We start from the raw sequence: 21,879 nt of genomic DNA on the forward strand, positions 1-21,879 counted from the left end.
ATAACCAACATTAGTCATGACAATAGCCTAGCAATAAGCTAAACTCAAATGTAGAGGTACCGTTATTCTTGTAAATGTGATCGAAGTCGAACTCGAATTCATCCGACACTATAAACCTCCGTAATGCAGCTACGTAGCCGAGAATAATCTGAGCCACCGAGTTTAGCGAGTCAAGCTAACGTTAACTAACACCAACTAAAACAGGCGAAGTGAGTGTCCTTACCCTGTTTACCTCCATGTTACAGAGGCTCTTGAACACCTTTCGTTGGTGTCCTTACATGCCCATATTGTTGGAAAAGCGCCAGTGAAATGAGCTACAGATAACGGAGTGAGCGGATGGTCCTTTCCAAAGTGCCCGTTTAAAGTGGACAAATTTAGTCCATTTTCTGGATATTTTGGGATCTTTGGGCCATTTGTTCACAGATGTCCCACTGTACATTGAATGATTGCAGCCAAAAACAACACACCTTTTCCTCATTTTTCACTAAATTAAGTGCAGCTTCTAGAATTGTTGTCCACCATCTACGTCACAGACAAGACGCCTATTAGAGTTTCCGAACACCGTTGGGGGGGGGGGGCAACGGTCTTTTAAACCTTATTCCTTCAATTAGTAAGAAATAACATGTTTTCTGACGATCAATATACACAAGTTAGGAACTCAAACTCCACTGTATTTATTTGTTTGACACTTTCATAGAGCTGCTGCTTAGCCTTAAACCCCACCTGCACCGGTGTGTGTGTGTGTGTGTTTCAATATGAAAGACACATTTCACTGTAGAGGATAGAGTAACAAATACATGCGCATTTACAATTTTGCCAAATCTCTCAACTACAAAACATTAATTAGAGCAGGTCTAAAGCCCCACGTCTGTGTACTTACAGAGAGAGGTGACACAACAGCAGCACTCCTTGGTCTCCATTGTGTCACAACACACAAACTCTCAGTTCAGCAATAGAGCCACACACACACACACACACACACACTACCTGAGCTCCTCTTAAAGAGACACCTTTTTGGACTTTAAAAGGGACCCAACATGGACTCTCTCTTAGTCACAGGCTGAATTTGCAAAAACATTATGGGGGCAATATCTGTGTGAACCAAGTCTAAAAACTTCATAGTAAACACAGAGAAAAAGGACAGACCTACACTTTTAAAAAGTGCTAAAGTGGGTTTTGGAGCAATGCCATAGAAGAACTCATTGTGGTTCCATAAAGCGCCATTTTGTTTGAGAAATGTGTGAAGAGTTTAAACATCCATCACTCAATTGTAAGGTTCTTAAGGCAAAAATGGTCCTTTATGGAAAAGCAAAAGTTGTTCTTCTATGGCATGGCTCAAAGAACCTTTATTTTAAAGCGTGAAGACCACTACCAGCGCCTCACACCAAACAGTTGGGATACTGGGAGCTTGCACAACTTGAATCTTGTTTGCGACCGTGTAAAGCCAGCGTTGTTTGCGTTTACAGACTGTATGGATCACTAACATGGTCTACATAATACATCAAACCGTATACAGGCTTTCCATGTCATGGCCCATTGAAGAACATTTGAGGAGAGGCAGACGGCACTTGAGCCTATTCACTCACGGTGAATCAATAAGGCATGTTCTTACTGCAGATGGTGACATAACATGGGCACTTCAGATCGCATTAGTCCTCGTGAATGAATTATTAAAGTGTATTGGATAGCAGAGAAAGAAGAAAACCGTGCAGGTCAAGGGTCTTTCTCCTCAGTCGCCGAATTCCAGCGATCTTCTCAATAACAGAATTCACAAAGGGTCTATAATCGCTTCAGAAAACGCTAACTTTGCGCAGAGGAGGTTCACATGCCATCTGTTAAAGTTTAAAAGTGCAATACTTGAGATTCGTGACCTCCTCAGATGCGTTTGTTAGAGCACGGCCTTCAGGGTGTGTTCCTCGTCAACGTTTTCATCCCTGGACTCCCTACATTTTCTCTCTGTTCCCGTCTGCAGTCCCAGGAGAGCCTCGGTGGATGAGAACTATGAGTGGGACTCTCACTATGTCTCCATGCCCCCCGCCGATCCGAGAGCTCCAGGCGTCCAGCAGAGAAAGATCCTGGACGAAGAAAAACAGAGGAACCGTGCCACCGTCGACAGCAGGCCGCCCTCAGAACACGAGAAGAAAGGTGAGAGGAAAACTGGTGATTCAGACGCCACTTGAAAGATCTTCTCGCAGTTAGAGAATAAGTCCTCCGGGAAATTAAATCATCGCGTAGAAACCGGCAGCTCAAACTCATAATCCCTCTCCATCTGTCTGATGCTTATTAGCTGTGTCCTTTTGCATGGAAACACAAGCAGACATCTTCATACACGTTCAATCCACTCATTTTCTGTCTCTCGGACTCTAGGTCTCTTCCCCTCAGTCAGTTTGAAAGGCCCTGGGCCTGTGAGTGTTGACCCCAGCTGTGGGAAGTCCAGACTGGAGCGGGACATTCTTCACAGCTCCAAGTCTTACCCAGACCCTGAGCCAGAAGCTGTTCTGTTCTGAGCTTCCAAGGTGAGGATGTTTTATTTTTTCCCATGCTTCTTGTCTTTAAAGCGCAGACTGTGAGTATGACTTGCAGCCCCAGGCTAGAGTCAGGACACAGAGAACGTCTTGTGTACAGAAGGGCTATCCTGCATTTTAGAATAACTTCTATAGAGGAAACAATGCAAAGAACAAAAAAGCCTTAAACAAATCAATAGTATCTTCAAAGTAGGCCCTCTTTGCTTTGATGCATTACACCCTCTAGCTTCCTCTCAGGCTGCTCCACGAGGAACCCTCTGGGACACTTCTCCTACAGACTGTTAAAAAGCAGATACACTTAAACTGAGACTTTGTAAAATAATGCTGTAATATAATATAATTAAACACATAATTACTGTTGTCAAAGATAATAGCTTAATGATGTGACAGGGTGTTAAATGAAATCCTTTTCTGAGTTTGACCCCTCTTTAGCAGAGCAGGCTGAACACCAGAAGCTCAAACCCTGCTGGAGCTCTTAAAGACTGTAGTTTATGTGTTGCTCTGCGTACTTTTGTTAACTCTGTTCTTCAATAATTAGGATCAGGACAGAGCAGGTGTGATGTGCTGGTGGATCATTCTCAGCGCTGCAGTGACACTGACGTGGTGGTGGTGTGTTAGTGTGTGTTGTGCTGGTGTAGAGTGGATCAGACAAAGCAGTGCTGCTAGAGTTTTTAAACCATTCAGTGTCTGGACTGAGAACAGCCCACCGACCAAAAACAGTCCTGTGTCTGAGCTACTGTCTCTGAATTTACGTCTAAAAGATGGACCAAGGGCGGCATGGTGGTGCAGCAGGTAGTGTCGCAGTAACACAGCTCCAGGGAATTGGAGGTTGTGGGTTTGATTGTGTCTGTGAGGAGTGTGGTGTGTTCTCCCCATGTCTGCGTGGGTTTCCTCCGGGTGATTGTCTGTGAGGAGTGTGGTGTGTTCTCTCTGTGTCTGCGTGTGTTTCCTCCTGGTGACTGTCTGTGAGGAGTGTGGTGTGTTCTCTCTGTGTCTGCGTGGGTTTCCTCCTGGTGACTGTCTGTGAGGAGTGTGGTGTGTTCTCTCTGTGTCTGCGTGGGTTTCCTCCGGGTGACTGTCTGTGAGGAGTGTGGTGTGTTCTCCCTTTGTCTGTGTGGGTTTCCTCCAGGTGACTGTCTGTGAGGAGTGTGGTGTGTTCTCCCTGTGTCTGCGTGGGTTTCCTCCGGGTGCTCCGGTTTTCTCCCACAGTCCAAAAACACATGTTGATAGGTGGATTGGCGACTCAAAATTGTCCGCAGGTGTGAGTGTGTATGTCGCCCTGTGAAGGACTGGCCTTGCGTCCAATGATTCCAGGTAGGATCTGGACCCACCGTGACCCTGAACTGGATAAGGGTTACAGGAGCGTCTAAGAGTCTAAAACTCCAGCAGCACTGCTGTGTCTGATCCACTCATCAGTAAGTAGTACATTGGGCATTGGGGTGAGGTTAGGGTAACTTTCTGGTGGTTCAAATCAGAGTCCAGTCCAAGTGTGAGTTGGATCAAGATTTGTTAAAGTCATAAAACACATACGTTGTACTGTGTGTGTTCAAACATACAAAAGAAAAGTATTCTGATGTGACTGAATAGCTCTAACTGTAGATTTTTTCCTTCTGCAGATTACAGTCACCTCTCCAGCACACAGCCATGAGCCGGGAGAATATTCCTTGTCATCCCTCGCCGCAGTGGACCAAACATTAGTGGACGTAGAGGGACTCTCTTTCCCTGGAGATTTAGTGGAGCAGAACCAGAGGGCATGACTTTCTCTCTGCAGCTCAAGAGGCTTTCACGCAGCGTGACGTTCAGCAGGATTTTGGCTCTTCTCACGGACTCTCAGTGTTCAAAGGACTGTAGAATTGATAGTTTGGTGGGATATCAAGGGGAATGTGTTAGCAGAGAACCCCCCGTCATCAGAAACAGCAAACTGGCTGCTTGCTGAGATCAGTGGATGCTTTGTAATGCCGATAAAAGGCAGAAATGTGCAAACAGAGCTCGCTTTATTGGAATATTATTTTGGACACATCCCACTGACTACAACATCTGGATCCAGAGTCATTCGTCTGAGATCTGACCGCCCACTTCACAAGGAAGAAGCCACTATATTCCACCTCAACACCACTCTGTGATCATTTGGTTCAACTATGACCAGCCTTTGCCTTGCTCCACGTGTCTAGAAATTATAAGGGAACGCAACGTCTCCATCCATCCACCTGCCCTTACCGTCTGGGTTATGATTAGAGCAGCAGTCCATCATGAGGTAAATGCTATGAGCGAAAGTTTTCCTTCCGTCAGATTCCCTCTGAGAACAGCGTGACAGGACGTGGACGCTGATTGGAGCAGCAGACTGTGAGTTAGCGGCTCATATACTGTAAAAAGTGCCTTAATGGAAAGCCCATTAGCACATCAGAGGGCAGGAGTCACACTGGGGAGTAATTGCCCTTCCCCAAATAGTTCACAGGAAGGAGATTTGAGTGAATCAAAAGACTGACGACATACACAGGAGAAACTTCTGTACACCTTGCTTGTACATTTCTCACCAGCTTGTCAGCACTTCATGGGGCTTCATGATATGGACAGAATACTAGTGCTGTGATTACACTGCTGCGCACTCTAATGTGTACAACATACACAGTTTATATAACCTTCATAGAAAATCATGAAACAGAATGGGATGCAGTGGGACTACAATGCCTAATGTCAGACATTGGCTAGAGGGGTAGGAGCGGTAGTGTCGCAGTGTCGGTTGTGGGTTTGATTCCCACTCCGGGTGACTGTCTGTGAGGAGTGTGGTGTGTTCTCCCTGTGTCTGTGTGGGTTTCCTCCGGGTGACTGTCTGTGAGGAGTGTGGTGTGTTCTCTCTGTGTCTGCATGGGTTTCCTCTGGGTGACTGTCTGTGAGGAGTGTGGTGTGTTCTCTCTGTGTCTGCGTGGGTTTCCTCCGGGTGACTGTCTGTGAGGAGTGTGGTGTGTTCTCTCTGTGTCTGCATGGGTTTCCTCTGGGTGACTGTCTGTGAGGAGTGTGGTGTGTTCTCTCTGTGTCTGCGTGGGTTTCCTCCGGGTGACGGTCTGTGAGGAGTGTGGTGTGTTCTCTCTGTGTCTGCGTGGGTTTCCTCCGGGTGACTGTCTGTGAGGAGTGTGGTGTGTTCTCCCTGTGTCTGCGTGGGTTTCCTCCGGGTGACTGTCTGTGAGGAGTGTGGTGTGTTCTCTCTGTGTCTGCGTGGGTTTCCTCCGGGTGCTCTGGTTTCCTCCCACGGTCCAAAAACACACGTTGGTAGGTGGATTGGCGACTCAAAAGTGTCCGTAGGTGTGAGTGTGTGAGTGTGTTTGTTGCCCTGTGAAGGACTGGCGCCCCCTCCAGGGTGTATTCCCGCCTTGCGCCCAATGATTCCAGGTAGGCTCTGGACCCACCGTGACCCTGAACTGGATAAGGGTTACAGATAATGAATGAATGAATGGGATGAGTCGGGAGTGCTGTTTCTGATTCAGAACTAATCATCCATCATCAGTGCTGGACCTTGCGAAGGGTTATGTGGCTACTTTCAGAGTCTCACAGATGGAGAGGTGCAAAAACACAGTTAATGCTCCTGGTTGGAGAGAAATCAAGGAAAAACAGTGTCCAAACACTGTATAATATATTAATGATGCCACACACAGTAAAAGTCTTACATATTCATATCCTCATATTGCAGCCCTAGTGTTTGTCCCATGTTTGTTTGTCAAATCCGGCCCAAAATTGTATTTTGAGGTGGCCCAAAGTCCCTGTGCAGTTGATCCTATATGGGCGGCGAATTACACCAATTTATTTGGGGCTGATCTGAAAGCGCAGTCTGCCAGAGGCATAATTCTTTTATAATGACACTGGATGAGTAACAAAGCATTAAATGTCAACCCAGTTTTCCTAGGAGCATGCTCATCTGAACACGGCCTTGCAGTAGAGATCCACAGGGAGTCGGAGATACGGCAACCTGTCATTGATACTTTGATATGAATATCATGAACCTGACCACAGCTTAAACACCAGTCGTTCTTACTCATTGGAGGTCGGTTGAAACAAACTATGGCATAAAAGAGCTCTCTCATAGGAATCAGTGACTGACATGAAGTGGGGTCAAGGCTGGGGAAGTCTCTCCAGTGGAAAGAAATGGCATCAAAGCTCCATTGAGCGACTCCTGGACTCCTGTCTTGCGGCCATGGCTTTGAGGTACTACTGAGAGAAGAGTGTGACACTGGTTTTTGAAGCTGCCCTCATTTCAGCATTAAAATGGACTTATACACTGGTTTACTCATGCTCTGCCCTGGGTCCTGGGTTTGACCCTTAGCCTCGGGTCACTGTCGGTGAAGACCGTGTGTGTTCTCCCTGTGTCTGCGTGGGTTTCCTCTGGGTTTGTGTGTGACATTGACTGGGTGAGATTGTGATGCCGGCATTGTACAATCTGTCGAATGCTTGTCCAACCTAGCAACAGTTACTATGAAAGGATGCATATGTGGGCGGAGCATGGATAGATCAGTAAGGCCAGAGAAACTCCCCTGACTATTTTACTCAGATCCATAACTGACAATGATCACATCGAGGATAAACAAACCCAAGCCCTGTTATTATCGTTATTATGGTTATTAATCTTTTAAAAGCCTCTGTACCTGAAACTGCTTTTTTATTTCTAGACGTTTTCCACTTCCATTGACATTGTTTTTGTTCCTTTGGCAGCTACCTTGTACGCTGAATGCTGTGCATGGTTTTGTTCTCAGCGCGGGGGGGCGTGTTGTGTTGTGAAAACTCTGCTTTTGTAGCTGGGCTTAACTGGCTCCTGTTTTCCTGCTTTAATGAGTGGCGCCGGCAGACGATAACTGAGGGCCATGTAATGAGAAATTAAGTGTAAAATGAGTTTGATTACCTGCTTCATCGACTCCGATATTGTAGACAGCATCCAATTGTTCTGGAAAATCAGATTCATGATACACTTCTTCACATTTCCGCAGGCAAACTGAGGGGAAACAATGGAAATTCACTGTTAATTCAGGGGGTTAATTAGGTATCACAGATCCATGCGGCTTTCTCTCACTGCCACCGTTAGTCGGATTTACGCTCGTCCCGTCTTTTTCTGCTCATGAAGCGGCGGACTGTGCAAAATTAGGGAGAATTCCCCACTGAATTCCTTTGAAATTGGAAAACTAAAAGCACGTTTTCTGGATAACGCCGTGACTACCTCGAATAAACCACTCTGTCTCTGTCTGTTTCTGCTCATAATAAGAAAGTTTGGAGAGGAAACACTGTCCAGGACGCGTCCAGAGTGGCTTTCTCTGAGTGCTTTGGGTCGTGCTGTGCGCTGAACTGTTCAAATCGTTAAAAAAGATGGTCATTTTAACGTCCACAAAGCCATGTTCTGTCCGTCTGTTTACTGACCGCACCACAGAGCTCAGAGGAGGCGGAGGAAATGCCAGATGAAAGTGTATGTGACCTCACATCTCCGACATGTTAACTTTACAGGAGAGGGGGAAGAGCTTTATTTATTTTAATGTGCAACAGTTGTGTACGACATGCACAGATGTGTGTGCCTTACAATGATAGATCTACAAGTAATTTTGGACCAGTTCTGTTGGTCTTATCAGTGTGATATTTGAACACAAAATAAAGAACAGCTGGTGGGTTTGATTCCCGCTCCAGGTGGCTGTCTGTGAGGAGTGTGGTGTGTTCTCCCTGTGTCTGCGTGAGTTTCCTCCGGGTGACTGTCTCTGAGTAGTGTGGTGTGTTCTCCCTTTGTCTGCGTGAGTTTCCTCCGGGTGACTGTCTGTGAGGAGTGTGGTGTGTTCTCCCTGTGTCTGTGTGGGTTTCCTCCGGGTGACTGTCTGTGAGGAGTGTGGTGTGTTCTCTCTGTGTCTGCGTGGGTTTCCTCCGGGTGACTGTCTGTGAGGAGTGTGGTGTGTTCTCCCTGTGTCTGTGTGGGTTTCCTCCGGGTGACTGTCTGTGAGGAGTGTGGTGTGTTCTCCCTGTGTCTGCAAGGGTTTCCTCTGGGTGACTGTCTGTGAGGAGTGTGGTGTGTTCTCCCTGTGTCTGCAAGGGTTTCCTCTGGGTGACTGTCTGTGAGGAGTGTGGTGTGTTCTCCCTGTGTCTGCGTGGGTTTCCTCCGGGTGACTGTCTGTGAGGAGTGTGGTGTGTTCTCCGTGTTTGCGTGGGTTTCCTCCGGGTGCTCCGGTTTCCTCCCACAGTCCAAAAACACACATTGGTAGGTGGATTGATGACTCAAAAGTGTCCGTAGGTGTAAGTGAGTGTGATAATGATAATGAATGAATGAATGAATGAATAAAGAACAGCTGCCATTTTCAAATCATGTAAAAACAGATTTAAAAAGTCCAAAAACGTGGCTACGTTTTACTAGTTTTAATTCAGGGAAAGTAACGGAGTGTAAATCCGAACTGATTTATTTTTTAACTGAAATGAATACACAACTATAAAGATACTTTATTCTAGTGTGACCAAAGTAAACATTATATACGGAAATAAACAGCCCTGCTATTTTTAGATCAAAAACTGCTATACAATCATTTTTATAGAAAAGATATATATATAGTTTTTGCAGATACTATTTCTGTATTGGTACCGTTGTGTGTATGATCTGTAATGTCTTCACTGGTGGTGTTATCTTTGCCAAAATGCAAAGTTTGGAGAAATTTTCATTGACAATTTTTAAGCGTAGATTGACTTTATTCACATATTTTGGTAAGACTTTACCGTAGGTTATTGTTCATAAGTCTACCTTACATCCACGTCTGTCATTTGTCATGCCAAGCCTATGTAGGTGTCATGAAGGCCTTATGAACACTGATTCTCCATTGTTTTCTGTGTTTACGTAATTGCTGTAATGGAAGTCTTCTGCATAAGGCACATCTGTACAGATCATAGTCATTATTACAATTGTGTTTTCTTTTTTAATCTGTGTTCATTTTCATGGTTTGTTTGATCTGTGACCAAACTAAAGGTTTGGATGGATTTCACGTTATTGTTGTGTTTATTGTTGGTGTCACTGGTTGTATGTTTTTATTTTGCTGACTTTATACATTAAAGGTATGTGTGTTTACGGTAAACGACCGCTGCTTTTACTTCCAGATGTTTATACTCTAAATCCCACTCCACAGAGACACAAAGAAATCCAAGAGCTCCTCCCTCCACTAGGATGTGCTGTACCTTCATAAATAAAAGCACACCAACACATTCTGCACCTCCTGTTATGACAGACACTGGTACATATTTTCGCTTGTGGCTTATGAATAAAAAATATGAAACACTTGTGACAGTAAAGGACTATTTAACCCATGTTTGACTAGCATCTTCCTCAGTGAAATCCACCCAGATGTGCGTGAGGAATTGTTTGTTTGAAGCCATGGGATATGAAGAACAAAGCGTAGCTTTCTGAAATATTAATATTCATAAAATATTAACATAAATAAAGCATAAATAGTCAAAACTAAAGGAAGATGTGTGGCAGAAATGCATGGAAAGTAAATAAAAATGTCTCCAAATGCCACCCCCCACACACACATACACACACACCATTATAACTATAGGTTGTAGGGATTAAGACCACCGCCACCTGTTAGCTACATCTCCCCCAAACACACAGCTGGAGCTCAACACTTTTGGAGGAGAACACTACCTACAGATGTGTTGTGTCAGGGTATAATCGCCAGGGAATCACACAAGAGTGAGGGCCATGTCTTTCCCAATCTCCCAACCATAGATCCAACAGCTGCATCACACAGCAGCCCACCCTTACCTTTATATATTTATTTCAGTACAGTTTTCTCACTTCTTTCTCCGCCAACATGAAAGCGGTGTTGACGTAACACCTCGGCCAATTCCAGTTGGGTCCAACATTGCGATGGAGCTAACTGCGTCATCTGATTTAAAACTGCGTTCATGTGGTGCCTCCAGGAGAGAAACTCATCTTTCCAATAAAGCCGAGGCAACAGAGAAGCAGCCTACGCATGTGTCCACAGGTCCTGAATAGCAGGGAAAGACCCTGTTGCTGTAGCAGTTCACAATTTGTGCTGTAATGAGTCATGAGGCCAGTCATGTGACCAGTGGCTAGCCTGTAATATTTGAATTTAAAGAGAAATGCCAGGAGATTTCTCAGGGCGCTGTTAAATATTACCTTCATGTGACATTCCTCCACACGGGAGCGATGCACCAAGTCCTTTTAAGCAATTTTCAGAAGCACATTCCTCTGTCCGTACCGTCTCACTTCACATTCTGGTTCTCTTAGTCATGTAATAGTCTCTCCATCACTCTCTCTCTCTCTCTGTCCTCCCTTCCTCATCCACCCTCTCCATCTCTCCTTCTCTCCTCTCAGCACTCTCTTTCACTGCTGCCTGACTGGGAAATTGTAACAGCAGAGACATTAGTTTGCGTCTCGGGTAAAAAGGCCAGCGCCGGCATCATTATCGCCGTCTCCCAGAGCTGGCCCGGGCTGTGTTAATGACAGATGTTCCTGGCATGAAATGGCAAAAACACATGCTAAACACACTGCCTGTCACTGTACACAATTAGTGCCTCATTCCTCCTGTGGGTCAGCCGGAGTCCGGGTGCTGATGTGGACTCAGCAGTTGTTTGCATATTATTACGAGTACCATGTTTAAGGATAAGGAAGACATGACCCTGGAGCAGCCCGTGATAAATATGCAATAGCTGGGGACTCAGCTCAGTGTATATCAGAGATATAAACACCCATTTGTACTCTCACCTACAACCTTGAAATATATTCATCACAGCTCCACCCACAAATGGAGTCCTTTTTAACTGCTGTGAATAGTGGTGTTGCATAGTTACAAGTCCTGAAAGCTTGTTAGCGGCTTCCTGGTTAGCGTAGCTTAGCTATGATAGGCGTGTCTAAATTGTTTAAAAGTGTCAGTTCAGGTAGTGTCGCAGTCACACAGCTCCAGGGGCCTGGAGGTTGTGGGTTTTATTCCTGCTCCAGGTGACTGTCTGTGAGGAGTGTGGTGTGTTCTCTCTGTGTCTGCGTGGGTTTCCTCCGGGTGACTGTCTGTGAGGAGTGTGGTGTGTTCTCCCTGTGTCTGCGTGGGTTTCTTCCGGGTGACTGTCTGTGAGGAGTGTGGTGTGTTCTCCCTGTGTCTGCGTGGGTTTCTTCCGGGTGACTGTCCGTGAGGAGTGTGGTGTGTTCTCTCTGTGTCTGCGTGGGTTTCCTCCGGGTGACTGTCTGTGAGGAGTGTGGTGTGTTCTCCCTGTGTCTGTGTGGGTTTCCTCCGGGTGACTGTCTGTGAGGAGTGTGGTGTGTTCTCTCTGTGTCTGCGTGGGTTTCCTCCGGGTGCTCCGGTTTCCTCCCACAGTCCAAAAACACACGTTGGTAGGTGGATTGACGACTCAAAAGTGTCCGTAGGTGTGAGTGTGTGAGTGAATGTGTGTTGCCCTGTGAAGGACTGGCGCCCCCTCCAGGGTGTATTCCCGCCTGCGCCCAATGATTTCAGGTAGGCTCCGGACACACCGTGACCCTGAACTAGATGAGGGCTACAGACAACGAATGAATGAATGATTGAATATAGGTGTTTGTACTTTTTCAGTTGGATTTTTTTCAGAAACCACCTCACGATTACTGGTTCTAACAAACACCATACTCCAGATTTAAACTAAAAGATATTGCCTCTGTTGGAAAGAAATATGTATCTACAAAATGGCAGCTTTGCAGTATAAGGCAACATGTCCTTAAATTTGAATATAATTTAATGCAGCAAAATTCTGTTCCAAGTCATTTTAGAGCAGGTCTGTTGGATTAAACCTTGTGAGAGTTTAACGCAATAAAGGAGACATCTGCTGTGTTAGAATAATGTATGATGGAAAACGTACAAAATGGAGATTTTTCTTTATCAGAAAAAATATGCACCACTGACGTTCTTGCTGCAGGATTTGGGGCAAATAATTACCACAAGTGATGAAAAAAACAACAAACAAACAAAGAAAAAAACCCCCAAAATATAAAAAGATAAAAAAAAAAGTTTCACTCTAAATGAATCTGTCTGGTCAAGTTCAGCTATATTTCCAGAAATCAGATTGATATTAATTAATACTTTCATACATTCAATCATTCATTCATCCTCCATGACCTGGACATGGCACTTTCACTGGCATCACACACTCAGTCACATGCTCACATTTGTGGACAATGATACATGGCCAGTTCATCTATCTACCAACATGTGTTTTTGGATTGTGATAGAAAGCAGGAGCATGCAGAGGAAACCCATACAGACACAGGGAGAACACACCACACAGACAGTGACCTGAGGTGAGGATCATCAGCAATATCTCATCATACTCTGGGTGAAACGTTTAGCCTTTTCCTAAACTGTAAACAGCTTTAAAGGTTGCTTTGGGAAGTGGCTGTTGGTGATGTTGCCTACTACACAGCAGACTAAAGTTCAAATCTCTGCAAATGTCAGTGCGTTATGAGGTAAACATGATAGGTACTGTGCAAGACATGTGGCTAAGTCAGCTAGCGCTCCAGTTTGTTTACTCTTTCACAGACAACACACTGGATTCAGTTCTGGATTCATATAACTATGTCCATAAATGCAAAAAAGAAGCGATAGCTGGAAACCTTTAAACTCTGAAGAACAGTAACAGCCTGTTTGCTAATCACTCTTTGCTAGCTATCTTTGCTAACAGTGGAAGATTAATCAGAATCAGAATCAGAATCAGAAATACTTTATTGATCCCAGGGGGAAATTGCAATTTTTACAGTAGCAGCCAGGTGTAAAAGAATAAACACTCTAATAAAAATTTAACACAAAAGGAATTTTTACAATATGTACACATCTATAATAATAAATACGGATATACTGTATACAGCAGTATGAGTATTGCACATTTGAGTTGTTACACTCATAATTAAAAAATTTGTTCTATTGTTATTACTGTACATGTGAAAGGTGTCGTGCTTTAAGTGTGGAGTTATAAAGTCTGGTAGCCACTGGTAGGAATGACCTCCTGTGGCGTTCTGTAGTGCATTTTGTCTGAATGAGTCTTGCACTGAACGTGCTCCTGTGTCTCATTACCATGTGATAAAGAGGGTGGGAGCCATTATCCATAATAGCCTGCAGTTTAGACAGCATCCTCCTCTCAGACACTGCCGTCAGCGAGTCCAGCTCTACACCCACAACCTCACTGGCTCTACGGATCAATTTATTAAGTCTGTTGGCATCTGCCACCCTCAACCCGCTGCCCCAACATGCAACAGCATATAGGATGGCACTGGCCACAACTGACTCATAAAAAATCCTCAGCATAGTTCTGCAGATGTTGAAGGACCTCAGACGCCTCAGAAAATAGAGACGACTTTGGCCCTTCTTGTAAAGGGCGTCAGTGTTCTTAGCCCAGTCCAGTTTATTGTCAATGTGTACGCCCAGATATTTATAGTCCTCCACAATGTCCACATTGACCCCCCTGATGGACACAGGGGTCACCGGCGTTTTGTCCCTCCTCAGGTCCACCACCAGCTCCTTTGTCTTTGTCACGTTGAGCTGCAGATGGTTCAGCTCACACCACGCAACAAAGTCGTTCACCGTCTCCCTGTACTCATCCTCATCACCCCTGCTGATACATCCAACAAGTGCAGAGTCATCAGAAAACTTCTGGAGGTGGCAAGTCTCTGTGCAGTAGTTGAAATCAGTGGTGTAGAGGGTGAAGAGGAAGGGAGAGAGGACAGTTCCCTGCGGGGCTCCAGTATTGCTGACCACTCTGTCTGACACACAGTGCTGCAGACGTACATACTGTGGTCTGCCAGTCAGGTAGTCAACAATCCAGGACACGAGGGGGGCGTCTACCTGCATCGCGTTCATCTTGTCACCCAGAAGAGCAGGCTGAATGGTGTTAAACGCACTGGAGAAGTCAAAAAACATGACCCTCACAGTGCCGCCTGGCTTATCCAGGTGAGCATACGCTCGGTTCAGCAGGTAGATGATGGCATCTTCAACCCCCAGACGAGGCTGGTAGGCGAACTGGAGGGGGTCTAGAAGTGGCTGGACCATGGGCCGGAGGTGATCCAGGACAAGTCTCTCCATGGTCTTCATGATGTGGGACGTCAGTGCCACCGGCCTGTAGTCCTTGATGTCGCTGGGCCGCGGAGTCTTTGGCACAGGAACAATGCAGGACGTCTTCCACATCACTGGGACCCTCTGAAGACTCAGGCTCATGTCGAAGACATGTTGCAGGACTCCACAAAGTTGGGTGGCACAGGCTTTAAGCACCCTGGGGGGAACACCATCAGGGCCTGCAGCCTTGTTCGTGTGGAGTCTCTGTAGCTGTCTTCTCACCTGGTCAGCTGTGAGATTCACTGTAGAGGTCCCTGGTGGGGGAGGGGAGGAGGTGTGACGTGGACTATCACAGGAGGTGTGACGTGGACTATCACAGGAGGGGGGGAGGGGGAGTGGAGTGGGCTGTTGAGGCCCGACAGCAGAGGAGTCAGGGCTCACAGTGTCAAATCTGTTAAAAAACAAATTTAACTCGTTGGCCCTGTCCACACTGCCCTCTACTCCCCTGTTGTTGCTGGACCTTAAGCCAGAGATGGTCCTCATACCACTCCAGACCTCCCTCATGTTGTTCTGCTGGAGTTTCCACTCCAGCTTCCTCCTGTATCTTTCCTTAGCCTCCCTGATGGTTCTCTTCAGTTTCCTCTGAATCGTTCTCACCTCCTCCAGCTCTGAAAGCCCTCTTCTTCTTATTGAGGAGTGCTTTAATGTCTTTTGTTACCCACGGCTTGTTGTTTGGGTAACATTTAACAGTCCTGGTTGGGACAGTGGATTCTACACAGAAGTTGATGTAATCTGTGATGCACTCTGTGAGCCCGTCAATGTCCTCTCCATGAGGCTCATAGAGTGCTGTCCAGTCTGTGGTCTCAAAGCAGTCCTGCAGTACTTCAGAAGTCTCCTCTGACCATCTCCTCACTGTCCTCATGGTCACGGGCTGACTCTTCACCTGAGGCACATACTTTGAACTAAGGTTGACCAAGTTATGGTCAGATCCACCCAGAGGGGGGAGGGGGGAGCAGCTGTATGCCTCCTTAACATTAGCATACATCAGGTCCAATGTTCTCTCCTCTCTGGTAGGACAGTCCACATACTGAGTGAAGTTTGGTAATGTCCTGGCCATAGTGACATGGTTAAAGTCACCTGATATGGCAATGAAGGCAGTCGGGTGTTGAGTTTGGAGACGCGCTATGGTGGAGTGAATGACGTCACACGCCGACGTCGGGTTGGCAGGGGGGGGGGGTGTACACAGCGACCACAACAACATGGGAAAATTCCCTCGGCAAATAATATGGCCTGAGTCCAACAGCCAACAGCTCAATGTCCGGACAACAGATACGCTCCTTGATGGTAATGTGACCAGGAGAGCACCAGCGGTTGTTAACCAACACAGCCAGCCCTCCCCCTTTACGCTTACCACTCTCGGTGCGGTTCCGGTCGGCCCGAACAGTCTGAAAGCCAGCGATTGAAACATTATCATCTGGAATGTCCTGGTGTAGCCATGTCTCCGAGAAGCACATTAAACTACACTGCCGATACTCCTTCTGACTCATGGCTAACGCTGTTAGCTCGTCCATCTTATTAGCCAGCGATCTAACGTTGCCCATGACGACGGTGGGAAGACGCGGCTTATATCCCTTTTTCTCCATAAACCTCCGTCTTTTTGCCCTCGATTTCCCCGAGCGCTGGTTCGTTCCTCCTCTACATCCCCTGCGCGTCCGTCTCCAGAGCTCGTCTGGGATGTTCGCGGCCCTGATCTCCATGCCGGCCGGCTTCAGCGCGATCAGCTGATCCCGGTTGTAAACAAAGGGACCATGCTCCTGCGCCGCGGTGCACCATGAAAGTAGAACTTTCACAGCGAAAAAACTGACTAAAACTCTCTCTACTAGCATGATTCGAGAGGGCAAAACTTCTCTAAGTTACCTTGTAAAAATAAAAAGATATTATTAAGATAAAACTATAATTAAAAAGAAAAAACGAATACACAAACGGGAGCTACCGTAAAGGCTGCACGCACTTTTCGCGCATGCGCACTGAGGCCCCAGTGGGGCACTCTCTCCAAATGCTATCCTTAAAGATTAATATAATCATATGTTTGCTTATTTTACACCAGAGGGAACACGTTGCTCTTTTATTTCCATCAATATTTGGATCACTTGCTGATTTTTAAGCTTCAGCCTCTATTTTTTTTGGCCAGAATCTAACTGGTATTTGAAGACTGTACTCATAGCAGTTACTGTTTTCCAATGTAAGTTGGAGACCATTCTGTCTGCTCTTCTTTTTTATAATTTTCAAATTATAAATGTTTTTTCTCCAAAAAATCACTAAGAATTTCACAGGGAATATCAAGCAGTGGCGGATGCTGGTCTTTCAAGGAGAAGAAGCTCAATTTCGGCCTACATCATAAAATGTGTTGGTTTATTTATACGTAGATTCTACCCTCCGTTCCTTTTTAAGAAAATGATCTGTGACCCTGTCGTACCAACAAGGCGTCTTTTCCAGGGACTTGACTAGTGTCCTCTCAATGGCCAGCAGAGCTAGGCTGCTTAAACGACCTTGGCCCATGTGAAGTGTGTCCGCCTGTGCTCCCACGGATCTTTACACCAAAGGAATCGCTGATTCGCTCATTTCGCTGTCAATCAAAAAGGGATTCAACCTCAGACAGATCATCCAATCATCATGCAGAAGCTGAGCGTCCGGGCCAGCCGAGGCCAGCCCACTGCCCCATAGACCCCCAGAGACGCTGAGCGTCCGATGGGCGGGACAAAGCCCAGCATTTATCCAATGACTCGTCTCGTTTCGCTGCACTTCGCTGCTTCGCTATTGAACTCTGTGGACGCTCAGTGTCCTCACTGTTTAAAGCACTGTGAAGCTGTGGGAATGATTGAGAGGAAAGCCGCGTCTTTACCAGTGATAAGAAGCTGATTCTGAACAAAAGTTGAGCTCGTTGTAGTGCATATTTATTCAATGACATTTACACACAACAGAATATATTTGATCACTTATTTATTTACATTTTAGGGGAAGCTGAGCTTCCCTTGCAGTCTTAGAGCAATCGCCTCTGAAATCAAGTGTTGGCACCGACGGCTTTATGGTTGACACGGCAGACTTGAAAGCAAGTCAGACATGGCAACAGTAAACTGGGAGTGTGGGGAGAAGTGAAAAGGCCACTTGGGTTAATTGGCCAAGTACAATATCACATACAAATAATGTCTGTGAGGAGTGTGGTGTGTTCTCCCTGTGTCTGTGTGGGTTTCCTCCAGGTGACTGTCTGTGAGGAGTGTGGTGTGTTCTCCTTGTGTCTGTGTGGGTTTCCTCCAGGTGACTGTCTGTGAGGAGTGTGGTGTGTTCTCTCTGTGTCTGTGTGGGTTTCCTCCAGGTGACTGTCTGTGAGGAGTGTGGTGTGTTCTCCCTGTGTCTGTGTGGGTTTCCTCCAGGTGACTGTCTGTGAGGAGTGTGGTGTGTTCTCTCTGTGTCTGTGTGGGTTTCCTCCGGGTGACTGTCTGTGAGGAGTGCGGTGTGTTCTCACTGTGTCTGTGTGGGTTTCCTCCGGGTGACTGTCTGTGAGGAGTGTGGTGTGTTCTCCTTGTGTCTGTGTGGGTTTCCTCCAGGTGACTGTCTGTGAGGAGTGTGGTGTGTTCTCTCTGTGTCTGCGTAGGTATTCCTGCCTTCCGCCCAATGATTCCAGGTAGGCTCCGGACCCACCGCGACCCTGAACTGGATAAGGGTTACAGACAATGAATGAATGAATGAATGAATGAATGAATGAATGAATGAATGAATTCATACAATTGAACTGCAAGTGACATGTATGTTTTAATTTCAGTTGCTTTCCTACAATTTTGGAAGCACTGTATGTAAATACTCTTGGCTCTGTTTGGTGATCCTGCCAAAAACACTCCTAATAACTTCATCATAACTGGGCGAGGGCGAACTGCTGCAGGGAAAATAAGCAGATATATAAAACACACTTTTTTTAGTGACATCACAAACACAATGAATTACACTTGGGTTTTGGTCTGTACGGTCTAGTGGGTGAATGATGTGTTTTGATTGAAACAGCTTCTGCATGTGCGGAGAGGGCCTGATAAAGTGCACTGGGACTGTAATGGATGCAGCAGCGCAGCTCTGGAAGAGTAAAGCGGAGTGTGTCGGGCCACACTGGCTGTAAGAGCTGAATAATAAAGGGGTTGGGGGGAACATGGTACATTAGCTTTTGAGGCCAGGAAGGAGGTGAGTGGAAATCACAGAAGACCTGCAAAATAAAAAGCTTTGAAGATTGTCACTTTCTTTCCGCACATGGCAGGAAGTGAGAAGCCAAAAAAAAAAAAAAAAAAAATTAGAGGGCCTTTTTACAGGCGGAGTCAGCAATAATCTTTTGATCTTTTTTAGAGTCTGGAGAGCAGCAGAATCTGTCGCTCTCTAGTCAGAGCATGGAAAGGGTGACAGAGAACAAAATCCTTAATTCATTTTTACTAGGATGTGTCCCTGAATACAAAAGAATTACTGACTCAGATATTTCCCAGTAATGAATTTATTATCGCAGAAAAAAAAGTGAGATGCTAAGAGATGTGTGAAATATTACTGGATGACAAGGAGCCTGTGGAAAAAGGAAGTTGAACAGAGACAGAAGGTGAACAGCAAAATCACTCACTGTGATTGAAACAGAAAGCCCTCCCTCCAACCTATTACAGTGCAGCAGTGAGTGATGTGGCGTGAACTGATTGGATAATAAATCACAGAGAGGTGGAAAAGTGAGGAATGAAGCAGGAGGAAAAGCAAATGGTTGGGAACTCCCACTGGACAAATGAACCTCTGAAGCCATGTCTTCGCTCTGTAGTCTGTGTCATGCCCATGTCAGGAATTCTGAGTCCCAGCTGATTTCTCTTTGAGAAAAATGAAAGATTTTTTTTGAAAATTATTGCTATGGTGCACACCCAGGGGGGGGATTTAGTTTTAAAAATCAAAGAAGAAATCTCCATAAAATCTCTGTAGTTGCTCCTAGACAAAAACAAGATCCAAAATGGTGAGATATTTAGCTGAAGTCTCCTACTGCTCAGATATTTCTCTTGAGAAAAAGACGAATCTCATATTCACCAATCAATTAATTAACATTAAAATGACATCCATTTTGTCAGCTCCACTCACTTTGTAGGAGTTCATATGTGAAAACGGCTTCAAAGAGCTCCTCTCAGTTAAAGAGTTTGCATATTAATAGATGAACACACATTACTTGGTAAAGTACTGACACATGTGAATACACACAGAAATATAGGGCTTTCATTTGTGTTAATAATATTCATTCATTCATTCATTATCTGTAACAGCTTATCTAATTTAGGGTCGCGGTGGGTCCAGAGCCTACCTGGAATCATTGGGCGCAAGGCGGGAATACACCCTGGAGGGGGCGCCAGTCCTTCACAGGGCAACACAGACACACACATTCACTCACACACTCACACCTACGGACACCTTGAGTCGCCAATCCACCTACCAACGTGTGTTTTTGGACCGTGGGAGGAAACCGGAGCACCCGGAGGAAACCCACACAGACACAGGGAGAACACACCACACTCCTCACAGACAGTCACCCGGAGGAAACCCACGCGGACACAGGGAGAACACACCACACTCCTCACAGACAGTCACCCGGAGGAAACCCACGCAGACACAGGGAGAACACACCACACTCCTCACAGACAGTCACCCGGAGGAAACCCACGCAGACACAGGGAGAACACACCACACTCCTCACAGACAGTCACCCGGAGGAAACCCACGCGGACACAGGGAGAACACACCACACTCCTCACAGACAGTCACCCGGAGGAAACCCACACAGACACAGGGAGAACACACCACACTCCTCACAGACAGTCACCCGGAGGAAACCCACGCAGACACAGAGAGAACAGACCACACTCCTCACAGACAGTCACCCGGAGGAAACCCACGCAGACACAGGGAGAACACACCACACTCCTCACAGACACTCACCCGGAGCGGGAATAGAACCCACAACCTCCAGGTCCCTGGAGCTGTGTGACTGCGACACCTACCTGCTGGAGTTTTTAAACCCTGTGTCCACTCTCTGTCCACTCTGTGAGACACTCCTACATCATTGGTTCACCTTGTAGAAGTAAAGTCAGAGACAGTAGCTGCACTGCTCGTGTGTTGTGAGGGCTTTAAAAACTCCAGCAGCACTGCTGTGTCTGATCCACAACACACACTAACACACAATAACCACATCAGTGTCACTGCAGCATTGAGTATGATCCACCACCACATCACACCTGCTCTGTGGGGGTCCTGAGCGCTGAAGAACAGGGGGAAAGGGGGAAATAAAGTATACGGACCAAGAAATATCCAAAAAATATGATTTTGACTTTAAGTATTTTTCTATTGTAAAGGATGTTAAATGAAGTATATCTGTTATCATGTAATGGATGTAATATTAGGATGTGAAAATGACCAAATCTCTCTTATGTATGGCTTTTGTAACTGGCCGGGGGGAGTCACATGCTTATGGGCACCAGGATGTTGCTTCCAAAAGAAAGGTTTTTTTTTTATCTTTACTCTGTTTCCAACTAACTTTGAAAGAGAAGGATTTTCATCCTCAAATGAAAAGAATAAAACATGAGCTCCACTCATCAGAAAAGACATCACCAAAGGTAGGAATATTCCGCTGTGTTATTTTTGGACATTTTGTCCACATATCCCTTGGGTTATATGTCATCTGATAAGCATGTGTGGGGATGCACAAAGGGTATAAGAGGACATTAATCTGACCCTGGTTATGGGACTCTTAATATGTCTCTGTGAACTGTAATAACAGCCACCTGTTGCCTCCATTTTATCTGTACTTTTCTCTCTTAGACTTAATGCATATTGAATAATCTTCCATTAAAAGATAGAAACAAACTTTAGACACCAAACATGTCCTGGCTCATCATCTTCATTCGTGATGAATGGATCCCTATGTAAAATGTGTAAAACCACTGCTTTAAAAATGCTGTTATCACCTCATTAACCAGCATTACATCTATAATTAGCATTAGCACTGTAACAGCAGCCTGGCCTTTCAAACAGACCCAGCTCCCATACAAATTCTGACCCGTACCATTTCCACAGAGCTGACCGAACCTGTCGCAGGTCACAGAAAAGAGGATGTGCTGCGGCTTGGGTTCAAGTAAAGAGCTTGTAACTGCTGGACAACAGCCCTGTGTGATTAGGATAAATTTAGCCTTATCTCCTGCAGCCAATTAGCCTCCGCCATTGTTTGCCGCTTTCACTGTGGCCAGCGAGCAGGGGTTTTTTAACACTCCACG

General features: G+C 45.8%; 1 protein-coding gene across 1 annotated transcript in view; it reads left to right on the forward strand.

The window, feature by feature from the left end:
• Positions 1-5,342, forward strand: part of igsf9a (immunoglobulin superfamily, member 9a) — a 49,471-nt gene extending 44,129 nt beyond the window's left edge. The window contains exons 20-22 of the mRNA XM_066651020.1: positions 1,973-2,145; positions 2,368-2,516; positions 4,142-5,342. Of these exons, the coding sequence (XP_066507117.1) occupies positions 1,973-2,145; positions 2,368-2,507 (313 nt within the window). The 3' untranslated portion in view covers positions 2,508-2,516; positions 4,142-5,342. The remainder of the gene's footprint in view (positions 1-1,972; positions 2,146-2,367; positions 2,517-4,141) is intronic.
• The last annotated feature ends 16,537 nt before the right edge of the window (positions 5,343-21,879 follow it).

This window comes from Hoplias malabaricus, chromosome 18, assembly GCF_029633855.1.
Source record: "Hoplias malabaricus isolate fHopMal1 chromosome 18, fHopMal1.hap1, whole genome shotgun sequence".
NCBI lineage: Eukaryota > Metazoa > Chordata > Actinopteri > Characiformes > Erythrinidae > Hoplias > Hoplias malabaricus.